The sequence below is a fragment of the Harpia harpyja genome, chromosome 6, assembly GCF_026419915.1.
Source record: "Harpia harpyja isolate bHarHar1 chromosome 6, bHarHar1 primary haplotype, whole genome shotgun sequence".
Classification (NCBI taxonomy): domain Eukaryota; kingdom Metazoa; phylum Chordata; class Aves; order Accipitriformes; family Accipitridae; genus Harpia; species Harpia harpyja.
Window position 1 is genome coordinate 61,552,505 of NC_068945.1, and position 17,406 is coordinate 61,569,910.

At 39.4% G+C, this 17,406-nt stretch overlaps 1 protein-coding gene across 9 annotated transcripts in view; it reads right to left on the reverse strand.

The window, feature by feature from the left end:
• The window catches only part of SEMA3D (semaphorin 3D), a 147,944-nt gene that overhangs the window by 99,796 nt on the left and 30,742 nt on the right, over positions 1-17,406 (reverse strand). For 8 of the 9 annotated variants that reach the window (XM_052790051.1, XM_052790054.1, XM_052790045.1 and 5 more), the window contains exon 2: positions 2,491-2,681. In XM_052790051.1, the coding sequence (XP_052646011.1) occupies positions 2,491-2,605 (115 nt within the window). In that variant the 5' untranslated portion in view covers positions 2,606-2,681. Of the gene's footprint in view, positions 1-2,490; positions 2,682-7,255; positions 7,317-17,406 lie in introns of those variants that run through there. The other variant, XM_052790046.1, reaches the window with a different exon arrangement.

Sequence of the window (17,406 nt, forward strand, 5' to 3'; positions counted from 1 at the left end):
CCTCAGCATTCATCACTGGGCGTTCCCTTTCTTCTCCTTACTGTCAGGGCATGGGAAGAAGCAGTTTCCTAGCCCTCAGATGAGGTGTGCTGGGCTGCAGCTGTGAGATGGAGTAACTGCAGGGGAAAGTCCTGCTTGCTTCCAGCTCTCCTGCCCAAGGACATGCTCAGCCGTTCTGGGAAGATGGAGCTATGCTATCCCATAAACACATTGCACTTGGAAGGGGATGAAACCATCCCTTGAAGGACAACACCTTCAGCAGCTAGATGAACACACATGTGTGACCAGGTTTTCAGAGCTTCCTGATGTAGCCAATTTTGGTCAGCTTTCCATAAAGAAGGAAAAGGGCCCCGTATTATCCTCCTCATGATATTTCAAGTCTTAATTCCAAAGAATGGAAGTGCCAGAACTTGTCAATGACATGACTGTAACAATTTTATGAGAACTGGCAAGACAGTTAATTTCTCCTACATCTTACTCTCAAAAACTTTGGAGTTATTTTGGCTGGAATAGTTGGGGGGGCAGGGACGAAGGTAAGCTCAATTCTGACAACTGTATTAAATAGTCAGGACATTTGCCATGCTGTTATCAACAACAAAAAACATGATTTAATTATGAAAAGTGCTACCTGCACCATTTACAATGCAAAAGTGTGAAAACAAAGCAGTACCTTTTTTCTTGTTCCCTGTGGAAAAAGGAAAATACCTCCCCCCCCCGCCCTCCCCAAAAAAGCAAGAGGAGGCACAGTAAAGTCTGATAATTCTCTTTCCTTTGCCTTTTCAGTTCCATCACAGCTCTCCAAATTATGATTTATGTGCCATTTTGTATCTGTTGTTGCTTTTTTTTTCCCTTACAGGGACATAGGTGGATAAATTTGGATAGGAAACTGTATCCCTCAAGCCAAGCTGAAAGGTTTATAAAATTGCTAATAAAAGTTTGGGTCAGGGCCTAAATATCAATCATCTGCTCATTGTCTTTTTAAACGAGCTCAGGCATTTTCCCAACCACTCCCAGCAAGTGTCTGCCACTATTTTAAACTAAGATTTCAGTGAATTTTTTTTTCCTGTGTTGACCTCAATAATTTTTCTCTCTCCCCCTCCTTACCTGCCAAATGCACCCATCAGGATTTTGCCAAAGGCTATCTGCTTTTGAAGTCGAGAGGAATTCACTAATCATGAGTGTCAAATCCACAATAAATGCCATCACCATATGGTATATGCTGCTATTGGGAATTATCTCAAAAGGCCTAGCTGTGAAAAGTCTGGCTATATGTTAGGGGTTTTTTATTGCTAACTTTCATAACTCATGTCAGGTCTTTCAGTTTCTGTATTCATTGGCTTAAGCGAGTGCAACTGTTTCCTGAATTTATAAAAATGTTGTCAAGATCCCTTGATCTCTCTTCCTCCGTCTCTCTCACACACATTCAAACACATATATACACAGGGGAATACCATACACAGTGGCATACAAATCCAGCAAAAGAGAGGCTTGTAAATAAATAGTATGTCATCGTGCTTACTCAATAAATTCCTGTGTGTGTTAAACTCATGATAAACATACCATAACCACTGATGAAGGCTTTACAGCCTCCTGTCCCATCACACCATCCTGAGTGTAATTCTGTAATGTATAGGAAGACCTAAGTTTGAAAAACTGAGAGCAGAATTAGCTCCCATAAGGGCAGGGTGCTGACATAACTGAAAAATAATTAAATGGAGAGCATTTGCTTTAGCTAAAGAAGACAATATCAATGTGATATATCTCTGTGCCTTGTAAAAACTGTGGACGTGTACTGTACATTCAAAGCAACAAGAAATCTACCTTTTTTAAGAACTCGTCCACTAAAGAATTAAAAAATACATCTGTGTTTAAACCCCTCACCCTGTAATATTCTCAACAAGAAGTACACATAAGGTTAAGAAAGTCCTCAGAAAAACATGCTTTTGTGATCCAAAGAGGTAAAAAGAAAGAAAACAACATTTCAAAAATTACATATACCAACTTAGTGATAGAGAACAAAATTATTACCAAACTAAAATGTTGGTGCCATTTTAAACACATGGGGCAGCTCTCTCAATTTTCCCTGATGCTCTAGAAAGGTGTGAGTGTCTTCCATGTCCCATGTCAGCCCCACCAGCCACATGGGAATGTCTCCAATGGGCCTCATGGCATTTCAAGTAGCACTAGAAGCCTATGTGTAGGCAATGACTCCCCCCTAATTTATGTATGGTATGTTAATATCCTCTAGGAGCGAACTGAAATAATAATTTAAAAACCCAGTTATATTTCAGAAACATGTACCCCTCCACCCAAAAAAATAGAATTTAATACTAGGCAGAATTCATCCATTTTTAAGGTTTCTGGCATGTGTTTCTAGGAACTGTAGGGACAACTGAGTTTCGTTTCCCTGATTAATAATACAAATGAACTGCTGGCAACATCACATCAAAACAAAAGTGGCAGAATCAGAAAAACTGATGAAAAGTTTACCTTTATAGGAAAGCTTTAGTCTTGGGACATTTTGTTTTGACATTCCAGTCACTGGAAGGAACAGCATTGCTAAAGATAACAGGCTGCAGGCATGTGGTACTTGGGAAGCTCTCATTCTGCTCTCTTCTTCTGTATCTTCTTTTGCACTAACGTGAAATATCTTCCCACTTTTCAAACAATCCAAATTTAATCTGGAAACAAAAAGAAAACATCTGTAGATTTTTTGCATTATTATATAAATAATAATACTGAAAGCAAGCCAGACCTATCTTTAAAGAGTAGCTCATTTAACACGTTTGCTATGAAAGTATTTGTTCCTCTAGTATAAATCAAAATGTTGTAAATCTGTTTCTTTAATACTAAACTTACACACTTTGAGGTTGGAAAAATATGTAAACTTTGCAAACACCAATGTCTAGCATAGCTAAAGTTTAAGCATAAATTAAATTAATGCAGTATCCATAAAAAGAACATTTGCCATTCAAAAGTGACCACGTAACTCATTAGTTCATACTGCTCCATTGGATATCTTAATGTTTTATAACTCTCTTTTTATCTCAGTACAACAGCTATTGTATGTTTATGCTATAACTAGAATAAACTGTAATATCTCGGATACCATGGGCGTACAAGCCGAGTTAACAGTGAGTACATACCCGTCATAAACTTTCATAAATAAACTAAGAAAATTGGATAGAGCAAGCAGTTGTGTTTAGTTTTAATAGAGAAACAAGTCAATGTGGCTGATGGATTTAAATCTGCTTTCAGTATGATATTTCCAGCAGAATAACTGCCTCAATTCACCCACCAAAATGTCCTATAAACTTTAATGAGTGGTTCATGCTGAGGTCAATAGGCTGATATGGGACTTTGCTAGCACAGTATGCATCTAAGCCAGCTTTACAACACTTTTCACTTAATAACAGTCATTCATATTCCATAAATCTTAAAGTGTTTTACAAATGAAAGTAATTATCACTGTCCTTATTTTCCCTATGCAAAACCGGAATAATAAAACTACAGTGAACCTGCTTCCTCAAGGTCACACTGCCACCCCACTAGCTGAACAGAAAGCAGCAACAGTTCTCCTGGAGTCATGTTTGCACCCAGTTATAAGGGATCCCTTTTGCCCAGTAACTCCATTTTTGCCTATGAAATTATTTGAAACGGCATCCTGAGTTCTGAAGGCAGAATTTGATGGTTCATAATTCACAGAGGTCAGAGCACGAAAATATGCGTGAGACCAGATTCTTTCCCCTGCAAGTGCATGATACCAGAGGTCAAGGGAGATAGTTAGTGAAATGACAAAAGTCAGTGTTTGAGTAATGCTGTAAATTAAGAGTAAGGAAATGTTATGGTTAGTAGCGAGATTAATGGCTCATGACTTGCCATGAAAATTCTTTTCTGAAAGGTACTGAAACCCCCTGATTAAAAGAGTAATCCTAGTGCCCACATCAGCCAGCACTTCCACAGACATCAAGGGAAAGGCTCCTCTTGAGCCCATGAGAGACGCAGCACAACTTGTGGCCCTGGAGCCGCTCCACAGGTCTGGCAGTTGAGCTGCCAGAGCACCTCTGCGAGCTGCGGAGGCATCCAGAATCAATTTAGCACCTCATGAGGCAGGCGGTACATCCTTCCTGGCATGAAGGGACTGGAAAGAGGACCCCTTCAGTTCTCTCTGCCAGAGGAAACCTCAGATGAAGCTGGGGCTTTCTAAGCCTCCAGACCTTCTGCCAATAGCAAAAGACCAGGGAGTGTGCAGGAAGGGTGTGACGGAGAAAGAGAGAGAGGGAAATGATTTGTAAAATGCCCGAAGCATCCTTCCTATGGCGGAACATTGAGCTTCTTTCTTCTCAAGCCCTTCCTCAACACTCACATTCAGTGTCTGAACGCACTACTTTTGGCCAAGTGCCATTACATATTCACGAGATGACATGGAAAGAAAACAAAACAAACATGAAATGCCTCTGGTTCATCTTTCCCTTCCCTTTATTAGAGTATAGGATCCTGAAAGAAAGCCCTTACTTCTTCCATGCCAGTACCTCTATTTGTGTTTGGACTATGAAGGGCTGCTGTTGACTAGATTATCATAGGGTTATATCACCTTAAAGAAATCTATTTTGGGGGGAAGAAGGGCAAAAGAAGGGGAGGGAGGAGGGGGAGGACTGTATTAAGACAAGAGACACCAGCCCTGTCATCTTCAGTGGGACGATAGAGACAAACCATACTTCAAAAAGAAGCAATTAAGAGGGAGCCAGTCTCACTGCAAATATGCTGAGAAGTCATGGCTTGAGGGTCTGGGCCTCAGCCAATAGGGATCTAACCAGAGGATTTGGGGCTCATTTTCTTGAAGTAAAGTACAGTGAAGGATCAGGATTAAATTTGCCACTCACAGAAAAGAACAGTTGCCCGAATGCACTGTCATTTGCTTAATTGATTGAGGACTAGCACCAAACTTGGCCCTTTAGCCATACCTCCCAACTTCATTTGTTCATGTAGGGTTCTTTTGCTAATGGAAACCTTTCTTCTTTTTTTTCTAATGTTTTTCTTTCCCCTTTTATTTGAATAATGTCTGTGAAAAACCATTTGCTTTAATTCCTGACACAAGGCAGTTAGTTTACACTGGAGGCAGCTGCTCTGTGAGCTCGAGCCAACCCTGTCTTGTCCTAGATTCATTACAATCTGGCCAGATTGTCACATATATTTTTAGTTTATGATCATCTTCTAATACAATCCCAGCTTCCACACAGAGTCCTTCCAGCAGTCTAATGACTAGCTCAGGTTAATGAACTTCAGACCAACTAACTGGCCATTAATCTTCAGGAAATATCCTTCCCCTCTGTAACATGTGCAATGTCAATCAATGTCCTGTGTTGAAAAAAGCCATAGTCACGCTGCTCAGAAGTAATCAGACCCATGAACAGAAATAAAATATAAAACCTAAAAGCAAATCTAACTCCCCCGTTCTTTCCTCCCCTCAAAAGTAAGAAGAGTTTTGTCAGAGGAGGAAAAATTATGGTTTCCTTTAGTTCTTCGATACTTCTGCTAAGCACCAACACGCTATAAAGTTTCCTCATCATGAACAGACCCAAAATAAATGAGGAAAAAGAGTTTCAAAAGAAAAATACTGAGGCTAAAACTGCTTTCCCACCTTGGCTTCAGCTAGGAAATATCTGCACTCTGTTAATTATCACCTGTGAGACTGACTGGGGAAGGAAGCTATGCATACACCTCGCTGAAATAAGGGTATTTCCAGTGGAATAAAGGAGCTTTTATTTGCCCCACGTGGGGGTGGGATGCGTGATGCTGAAGAGGGGCCAAGGAGCCTGGCTCCATCCTGCTAGGACCTCCCTGCGGGGCTCATAAATTCATAACGGGCTGTAGGTTAAAACTGCCAAAAGACAAAATGTTGATCTGCTGGTGTCCTGCCATCTTGCCGGAGAGAGGTGGCTGGACGTAACTGGCACATGCGTGATGTCACGTCCCTGAAATGAGGTGTCACCTCCCTGCAATTGGTCAGATTCACCAGAGCCTATAAAACAGATTACTCCGAAGCTACTGTCTGAAACAAGAAAACCTGGAGCCAATTTACTAAACATAATTTATTCCAGGCTCTTTGTTGCAATAAACAGAGCTCTTCAGCCTTCTCAAACACACAGACAGTAGGGAGTTCTGTGCTTATGGGAGTTTTTTCAGATCATTCAGCTCAAACCTATCTAAATGCAAAATCTCACATTCACAAATACTGTGTAGGTTTCTGACTTCTCCTGGCGTCATGAAGTCCAGAGCTGGAAGGGCTGCGACCCACCTGCAAACACACAGTTTTTTAACAGTAGTTCATGCAACTCTCAGTTTAATTCCATAACAAAAACCTTTACAGAATTGGAGGATAATTTAAAACCTGTCTCCAGCACTAGTTTTCTGAGGCCAATTTAAAATTTGAAATTTTGTAGTCCAATAAAGAGGAAAATGAAAACAGCCTGCAGCAAATACAGAAAAAGCGATTAACCAAATGGTATGGCTCAGTTATATTGAATCTAATAGCAATGTTAGAAATTGCAACTACTGAAAATCTAGAGCAACCTTTGAGTTGGCTCATGTTGACTAATAAAAGCTAGAATAGAATAGAATAATGTCTGATGGTCACTATGGACTCATAAGTTGACTGAATAAGTTACTTAGGCCATTTAGTCTTAATATGTAAACCACTATCTCTGATGTCGGCGTTTTTCTTTCTTCTCCTCATCTATCCCTGTCTGAGATCTTGGGTTTTTTTTTTATTTTTCCATGGAGTGAGAAAAGAGTAAAAGATATCCCTTGCAAACATCAACCAAATAGCATGAGTGGCCTGTTAGACAAACAAACTGCTTTAAAAGATTTAAAACTAACCAGCTGCAAAGAGAAACAAAAAGTACTCCACCTACGATTCAAATTTATTGAAAGGTACATTAGCTCTTTACTCATATTGTACACATACTTTATATATATGCATACAAATTTAAAGCATGTTACTTTAACTACAAATATACAGGTGTATGTTTCCAATGCATTTACCTGTAGATGTCTCACTTATAAATTATCATACATATTCCAAAAGAAAAATTACTACGGTTGTCTACTCTGTGGTTCAAAACTGTACTATAATCATGAACTGGGTATTGACTGTTCTGTGTTAATAAGAGGGAAATCTACAAGCATACATGAGTCAGATTAGTAAATCATAAAATAAAATAGACTAAAAATAAAATTACATCTCCATACTTACTTAATATTCTTAACTTTCTTCTTAAATAACAAAGATGACATTCATCCAGACCACAATGAGACTACGTTCTTGTACCCCTTAGATAGACAGTCTGTTGATATATTATTTGGCAGAGGAGGCTTTTCTCTTCATTGTGAAATCTCAGTTTAAAGCTAACTCCATCCAAGAACTGGTAAACAGTATTATTCATCACTATTTTCCCATTTATTAAGTAGCTTTTGTGCTGTTTATAGTACAGCAAATGTTCTCTTCAAGGACTCTGAAAAATACTTCTTTTTACAAAAACCCCAGATCAGTATTACATCACTTCCCAACACTAGCAAAAATTACTGACTAAAAAGACAATGGTACAATAAAAAAAATTACGTGAGCCTACAGTAGGTGATTTTTTTTGTTTTATTTTGCTTAAATCATTGGGTTTCATATATGTGGTTTAGATAAGGTTTTGCCATAAAGCAAACATAGACCTTGCTATTGTTAAATACCCAGATGAATACTAAAGACTCATATGAAGCATAACCCAGCTTATAATGAGTTTTACAAAGCTTTACAGGCTTTACCTTTACTGAGCTCCTCACAGGATTTATACCCTATCCATTCAACACCAGTAGTTTGGAAGGCAAGAAAAATCTCTGCTCTGTTTCCCAGTTGAGAAAAGCCAAAGAGAGCAAAGAAAAATGAAGGCACTGAGAGACAAGGAGGATGCAACTGAGGGAACAAAGAGCAAAAAAATTTTGGTTTTATTGCAGAGAACCATCTGATAATAAATAAAGCTCTCCAAAGTCTAGAAAATATGTTTGAGGATTACATTGGATTTTTGGTTCATTAAGATGAGGATAAACTCAAGCTAAAGTAAAAATGGTGACTAAGTGAAACATGAGAGAAGAAGAATGAACTCACTTATTGGGTTTATTTTTTGCAGTTTTCTGCATCTTTCTGAAGCTAGTCTACTGATGGAAGCATTTGTAAAAGGCATGTAGTCTGTTTGGAGATAAATACTGGTAAGAATGGGTAACCTTTGTAGAGTGGTCTGTGTCACACTGGTATGAAGAGCTTATCTGACCATGAAATTTACTGTCGGGCACCTAAAATTATACACATAGGAAATGAGCACTTTATCCTCAAAAGATATGCGGATATTTTTCAGGTCAGTGTCAATGGGGTCAGGATTACACCCAAAGATTTCACGTAGACATAGAAGTAATCCTTTCAGAATGTGACATACAGACAGCCGTGAACAGAGACATGTTATATATCACTAGGAACAGTGAATCTGAGAAGTTTTATCTGTGGCATTGTATCTTTTGGACTTAAAATGCATAAATCCAAGACTGATGATAAAACAAGTGCTACTTTGTAACCCTAAGTCTTTGTATATTGTGTTTCCTTAAAAAAGCAAAAGAAAATCAGACCTATAGTTCTACATTCTATAGCCTGTTTCTCAAGCACAGTGTCTATTGTCCAAGAAAAAGGATGGGATGGAAAGCAACTTGTCATCTGATAACAATATTGCAAAGAGGAGGTAGGTAGATAAATAAAATGTCCCACCAGTCAGATGTGCAACTGATATCTTCCACACATAAAAATCTACATGCCTTTCATTCTGAAGGTAGATGCATATGCATCTCAGATGGTTTTTTTTTCTTTTTTTTTGGTGGAAGGAGCTGTGACTTCAGATGTTACATCTGTAATAACAGTTTCCCATAGGCTCTTTATTTAGAATGACATGAGAACACCCTACATGTCTGATCATTAAAAAAAAAAAAGAAAAAGAAAAAGAAAAAACACAAGCCAAAGAAGAAAGCAGTGTATGGCACGATTTAGCAACACATAAGAATCAAAAGGAACCCTAAGCCAAACCTCAGCGTTACATTATTTCAAGTACAGCGTGTTTCCCCAGCAGACCAAAAAAACCTCTCAAGCTATGAAAAGTGATTTTAAGACGGGGTTTGTAACTTTGGTATCCAAGAAAAGAAAAAGGCAGTAGGACGCAAATTCCTAGAGACATTAATGAAAAGGTAGACTAGATGAAAACCGCTTCCTGCCGAGTACCGTGACGTCTGAAGTTTTTCGAAGAGAGCCAGACAATTTTCCTCTGAAATGTCTGTCACCACCTGCAGCACTTGGGGTGGCTTGGCTCAGCTCTGAATAAAGTAGACAGGGAGAGAATGCATGCAGGAAGCCTTGCCTGTGGAACAGCCTTGGCCTGCTGTTGAGAAAATACTGAAAAGCCAGAAAAGTGTCATGATGACCATCGGAGAAAAGAAATGCTCATTTTGGGGAGACCTGCCTGAACATTTAAACACTAACAGATTGCATTTGTCCCGCTAAAACCTGAATTAACCCCAGGCAGCACTGTCAAGCCAGCTAAACCACTGACCCTGCAGCTACCATTCTTTTGCTGGAAGAAACATATACCCACAAAGGCCAACTCGAAGGATTACAGTCTCTTTTTCACCTCCAGGAATTCTTGCCAGTGTTTTGCTATGGAAAAACTGTTCTCTGTACCTCCTTTCATAGGAGACCTTCCAACATCTGCAGGGCTGGAGCATGAGTCTGCTATTAGTGACAGTTCAGCTACCAGAGGTCTGAGCTAGCTGGTATTTCTGGGGTCACCAGTAACTACTGGCAATGGCGTAATTTACAGATTAGTTACTTGCACGGAGACTTGCCCTACCATGTATTTTGCATGCTTGTGAAAAACCCAGCTTGATGGGAAGACGGTGTAGCGCTCTGGTGAAATTTGTCATGAATCAAGTCCAGGCTTCTAGGCATGATACAGCAGCAAGACAAATAATAGTACATATTCTGAAAGGGTATAGCCAGCAAGCTGTCTGCATGGATATAACTCTAGATGCAAGTAGGTTGGGCTCTTCTGTCCTTGATCCAAGCAATCCATACCTAAGCCAGCTCCTACTGTTGTATGGCCCCATTAATTGCACAGTATACAATATATTACACATCTCAGCTATACATGCATCAGAGGAACCACCAACCAGCCAACTCTGTGTGCAGGCAGAAATACCTTGGTTCTCCCAACGCTAACCAGCCCATCCATACAATCATAATACAGCAGACCCTACTAAAGGAAAACCCAACCAGAAACACCCCCAAACAAACCCTTCCCAAAATTGAAAGAAATAAAGGAACAAAGATTTACATTTACAAATAAATTTATAATGTTAATTTCATTTCACAGCAAATGCTTTATTGTGTTATAAATTGTAGTTAGATTTATCTGATGTAAGCAGAAATGTACTGCCAACTAGTTTGGAATTTTGCTTAAATGCTTGTAGGCACTCACAGATTTCCCAGATGTATCTAAAAGCTGCCTATGGGACTCTCAGAGAAAAGTAGAATACAGGCAACTGCATGTTGTAGTTGGCTTCTTAACGTAATTAACTATTTTTGAATTATTTCTATTGTACTAGTCTTGATAGGATGTTTCATTAACTGCCAGTATTACTTAGTTCATTGTCAGCTGTGTAGTATCTGATCTGGTAGTTTTCAAAAGAATTCAGGCTAATACAGTTTAGTGATGGTTTAAAAATGTATACTTCGTATGACAGCTGGGCTTTGATCAAATATGTTTGCTGTATATCCAATGGCATATTTTCGTAGAATTCCTTTCATTGACGTATGGCCTCATTATTTGATGAACTGTCAGTGAACTTGGTACAACACAGTCTGCAGTGCTTTAATATATAAACTACAGTATAGGAAGAGACATGCCGGAAGGATCTTAATTTACACTTCCAACAAATTTTGATTTAATAATGACTATACATTTGAACTCTATTGGAGGAGGATTTTTTATATCCATTGTCCAACTAATTTTGGATTAACATTTTGTGCAGCCAATATGTAAAACGATATACATATGAACATGTACACTGCAGTGCAGTGATCTGCGTTGGCACATTAACCTAGTTATATTGTTAGGCTGAATGCATTTGCTTTCTTCCTAGTTTTTTTTTAAACGTTTGATTTCTTTTATATTTGGAGGATGTGTGACAGGGAATCAGCAGAGCTACCGTGACACATCCCATCTGTAAGCTTACACAATTCACTAACTTAATATGGACCTATTCCTCTTGACAGGTTTCCCTCAGGTATCACCACAGCACCTGAGCAGTTTAAAAGCTTTAATGCCTCTATTCTCTATCCTCCGTCCTTGCCATTAGGAGTTAATTGATTTTTTTTTTAATGTTACCATAGGAGATGACTTCACTTACATAAGGTCACACCAGCAGTTAGGACCAGTACCCACATCCCCTCGACATCCAGGCAGTGCCTTAGTCACCCAGCCACCCTTCTCACCAGGGACTACAGACTGCTGGCTGTGATTCCTGCGGTGAGATCCATGACTCACATACCACTTCTTCCAGAGTTTTACTCTTGATTTAAGCCCTTGTGCAAACTGCAAAAAATTACAAGCAATCACAGTTTGAATTTCCATAAACAAGAACTTCACAGAGCTGCGTATGGAGTAATGCGTGGCCAGTGGGAGTTCAGATGGCAGGTTATCAAAGCTATAACACTCCTGTGTTCACTGATCACCAATTTTACTATTTTCAAGAATTAGAACATGCCGCTATCAGACCCTACAAGAACTTTCTGCTTGTGTTGCAGCAGAAATCAATTTATATTTGGTGCAATAGAGTTGTTTTGCTAGTCTATTTTTAAGCTGCTTTGTGAAGGGTGCTAACATGACAGTTCCTGGAATCTGAAACAGGCATACTGAAAAAGAAAACAAGAATTCAGGCATCACCACCTCCATTCAACACAGAACTATTTCCACTTTGGTTTAAAACCACAAGAACTTTCCTTTGTCTCGTGAGGACAAAGTGAGGACACAGAGTGCACAGATAAATCAATACTTCACTGAAAAATAGCAAAGCTTTTTAGACAGTTAACCAGTTAGTTACTGGGGAGTTGCCATAACCAGAAAATTAATACAAAAAAGGTAAGGTGCAAAACATCACCCCTAATTTCCTTTTCCCCAGCAGACACTTGTCCCCTAAGATGATGAGGCAGTCTCGATCTTGAGGGAGTTCTGAGGCTTCATTCCCTACAGGAATGGTCAACACTGGAACGGGGGCTCAGAGGAGTTGTGGTTTCTTCATCATTGCAGGCATTTGAAACTTGACTGGACACAGCCCTGAGCAACCTGATCCAAAGCTGAAGTCATCCATCCTTTGAGCTGCAAATGGGACCATATGACCTCCTGATGTCCCTTCCAACCTATATTTTTCTATTAGTTCTTTTAAAAGCTAACGGACAGAGGAATGACTGAAGTGGATCACACATTGAAGGTCTTCAGCAACATCCAACACCTTTCCACTGATCAACTTAAGGCTCTGACAGCCATCAAATGGCTTTGCCTACTCTCTAGTGATCACCCTTGTCTTTCCAAGAACTCTTCTGATGAGGGCAATGCCTACCTGATCTGGTCACAAATCAGCTCCTTTACTACTGAACTCTGATTGAACTCAGGAATGCTTTCCTTTTATAAAACTGACCGAAAACTGCAGTATTTCAAGAGCTGATTCACAAGCAGATCATAAATCCCTGTATCAAGAATAATAATGTGTGCATAGGACAAGTGAACTACACACAGAACAGGTACAGACGCTGAATTAGCTATATAACTTAATCCAGTATCTCAAGGCTGCCAGATATTGTTCAGCCATGCAGTCCTGGTTTGCCCGTCCCATGAGAACCAAACACAGAAGTGATTGTCAGGATTATTGATACTGTATTTGAAATAATGTTTTTGTCTGCACTGATGAAACAAGAAGGGGATTTCTTCCAGGATTCCCCCACTGGAGCTAGAAGAGGAAGCTGGGTGAGAAATACCACTGGATGGACTGCTGACACCCAAACCAAGCCAACGAGTTCTGCTCACCCAGAAGACAAAATATCAGCAGTGTATTCCAGCCTGACCTCTCTTTTCTGTCCAAATTAGCAACTCCTTCATGCCAGTCTACTATCTCCCAGTTGGATCAAGAAGTGGAAGCCACTGTAGTTACTACATTAAATGCTTCTCAAGGTTGTGGGGAGAGAAATGACTCGAAAGGATTTGGCCTCCATGCCATCTTAGCTAGCAAAAGGGATGTGGTGGGCAAGATTAAGTTGTGTTTCCATAGCCATGGCTGAGCAGGGGGCAAACATCCACCACAGGTGCTTGTTCTACAGAGGATCCCACTCCCTGGTAAAACAGGCACCCCCAAAGAAACCAGGGCTTGAAGACATACAGGACTCCTCATGTCAGATGAGCCTTATGTACATTTATGAAACCCCTTGGGATCATCATGATTAACTGTCTTCCTTAAGCTATTCCGCAACGGGCTTTAGTGCTTTTAAACCACTGACCCCTTGAATTAAAGAGGTAGATTTCCCTTTTCACAGCTGTGACTCAACACAGGGAGGAATTCAGAGACATCTGAAAACAAATCCAGGCAGAATTTAAAACAAAATCCTTCAATGACAGATTCAGAGAGTGATGGCTGCAGCTGGAGCTTACAAATATAACAACTAACTAAATCAGCATGCATTATACAAAAGCCTTACATGGACAGACCCTGTGAAGGGCAATTTCTTCACAAAGAACCAGAAAAACAGCACTACTAGGAATAAATCATGAGAAAAACTAGATATTGGCTGTTCAGAAGGAACCTTGGCCCATGGGTCCTTCAGCAAACTAAATGGTAACCACCTCTAAAATGAGGAGATAGGTGATAACCTGCTAGACAAAATAATCCTTGATATTTTTTTTTTTTTAATCTTCAATGCAAAATTGAAATTCCTATGTGTGGAGAGGAATAAAACACTAATAAGGTGTAGTTTTTAAAACTTATATAATGCCTTTCATATGTTCTATTTAAAATACACGGTAACTAGTACATATATTATTGAGTCTTTGCAAAGGAAATGTATTCCTACTATACCAGTTTCACAGCTGGGGAAGCTGATGCTAAATGTACTCAGTAGCCATCCTAGGAGGACTTGAAGTGAATAAGGAGTGGAATCAGATTATATTAATTAATAGTTACCAATGCCACTATCTTAAACACGATATGCTTCTTTCCACCCAGTTGAGTGGGTTACCTGAGCCACAGTATATCATTTGTAAATAAACACATACAAGTGGAAAGATGAACTCTAGAAAATGCAACAAATATCTTGAAGATACTCAAGCATGGAACACAGTTACAAAGGAATAAACCTATTGACCATCTTCACACAGTACTACAAAAGCAAAACAACAATGACTACTGGAAACTCTGCTTCCCTTGTCTGCTCAGCTGGGGTATGTGACCTGCGTTAATGGCACAGGGAATAACGTACTTGCACTCAGACCCAGGACTGACTGATGTCAAATGAAGTTCAACCATTCATATTAATGGGGATCAGCATTTGTCTGAGGGAATGGAAGTCTCTTAGACCTTAGGGTCATGAATTGACAAGCTATCGAACTTTTTCTCTGTTGTGCTGACCATCCTCCATCCTCAATGAGATCAGCTGTCTAGACCCTTAGTCCCACTACAGCTGCTTTGTGCTCCTCCTGAGGCACAGAAAGCACTCATTGCTAATTCTTTCTGCGTAACGTGCAGTGCAGGGTGAGGTCTCACAGCTCCCTTTCTAGGACACACAGAATAGTCACATTTCTCCAGAACCCAGGAAAAACATAGACACATACATGTAAACTGTGAGTTTTGTTATTCTGAAGATCTGTGATTGACTAAGACATATGGTGACAGAAGTGCCATTAATGACAAAAAAAAGCGCCCACTGAAAGCATCAACTAAAAAGAACACAGATGACTAGCAATTTGTACCAAGACAATTATTGCTAAACTGCTATCATCTCATGCCATTAATAAACTGGGAAGAGGCAAAAAGCAGTTTTTCTTTCAGATGGACTTTCTGGAAAAATACCTTCTCACAGCATTTTTTCTTGACAGGTTCCAGAGTATCTATAAGCTTGTGGGTTATAATCACTCTAATGATCAGCAAGCAGTTATTTCAGACAGCTGATACAAGTCTGTGGCTGATATCATCGGCCAAAACATTGAAATATGCAAAGAAAAACATTTCAGCAGAATTTTGTTCTTCTTAATATTAAGTAGAGCAATTTTGGGAGTAAGAACAGTTATAATTTTCACCATCTTTATTAATACTCATCTTATTAAGAACAACAACAACAGCACAGATAACCATGACTTTTTTTTAAACCTTTTTTGCAACAACAATTCTGCCAGAGGCAAATCTAAATTGTATAGATGATAAGAAAGTAGGTCATTTCCGGTGACATTTACAAGTTATAACCCAGCTCTGGCAGTCAGGACATGCAGAGTGAGTCAATTCAAAAAGCCCACTCAAACTTTGGCATCTCTATTCCTTTAGAGGCACCTCAGCCACATTCTTGTTTTTCAGAAGTGCTTGTATAAACACTAAAAACACAAAACAATAAAAAGATAAGAATCCAGCATGCAAGGCCAATCCTAACAAAGGATGAGACAAATGAAAAAACCAAGATTAAAATAAATGCCTTATGTGCATAATAAATTTCAATATTATGAGTCACTGAATTGACTCATGAACTATGAATTGACCATGCCCCTTTTAATTGTTCCACATACCAATCTCCCTTCTGAAAAAGAGGAACATCTTTAGCAGACATAGTTGCTACAGCTGATTGTTTCTTTGTTTATCAATAGTATATGTGTACTGTAGTGCAATTTATGGTACTTAAGTTTGGCAACAGGTTTAGCAAGCAGCACGCAGGACGTAGGAGATGTGCAGCTAGATCAGCAAATGCCTTCTGTATGTCCTTGGAAAATTACCAGGAGAAATCACCAAGAAAACAATGCAAACCCATTCCTCACAGTAATATAAGATGAAATGGAAAAGCTAAAAAAGCAAGACTGCAAACCTATGCAGACAGTAACTGAGAAAGTAATCACATCTGAGCTTCTTTCAACATTAAAGTTGTCTCTCAATTTGCTTTCCTTAGCAATATGTATCACAAAACACATTACTGATTTTCTACGTTTAGCAGTTCTGGGTTTTCTCCACCTTCAACACTCATTTCCTGTTCCAGAAAAACCCTCTCACACAACAACTCCTTACTTAAATAAGAATACAGAAATGTTTGTAATGGCAAGACTGAAGGCTCATCCAGTCTAGTAGTCTGTTTTCAATAGTAAGTGTAAGGAAGAATAAGAATAGAACATTTATATATGATATTTCCACACCCTTAGTGCTCCCCCTTCTTTCCATCTATTTTCAGCTCAGGAGATTTCCTGAGCCTATTGTGGCCTGTCTATTTTGTAACCCCCAAGTAAATATCACTTTCAAGTACTTGTCCAGCCTCCCTTTGAGCCCTTGTAAAATTCTTGCATCTGCAACACCATCTGGCAAACAATTTTGTATGTCTACTACCCAATGTGTGAAGAACCATTTCCAATACCAACAATTCAATGTGACAACATATTCATTTCCCCTCATATACCACCACCTTCATAATATTAGCCAGAAAGTAGATCCCACTAGGCAATAAAAATAAGAAGATTGCGATTTAGTTGTGATGATCATCCAAGTGTTTTAACATGAGAGGCATTATGCATGCTACCTCATTATTTTACTTTGTATAATAGACTCACAGAGTGGCTGGGAAATTAAGAGAAAATTGGTCAGAGAAAATTAAGAAGGTGATAGCAGTGGTCAGCTCCAATGAGTGTTTGCTGCTGAAGAAAAATATCTTGCTACGGTCACTGCACAAGATGAGATGTAACATTTCACAACTAAATCTTTGGTCGGAATCCAGGACCAGATTTGAACATCCAACCAAAGTTTTTGCCAAGGTTGGCAAATACATGGGTGGGGCAAAATCACAGCTTAGATCAGTGAAAGCGAAACCCTCCAGGTTTCACAGCCAACAGTGGCTCAACACCAACAGCAGAAGGGTGCCCACTCATGCTTGGTGAATATCTTCAGGCGGTAGGACGGAGAAAGCATGCCAGTACCCCGCAGTTGGGTAGCTCTGTCACCCCTCTCCCTGACAAGGCCCTCTGCCTCTCTCGCATTGCAGCAAAATTCATTTTTACTGTACTGAAATGTCCAGGTTTTCCCACATCCAGAACTTTT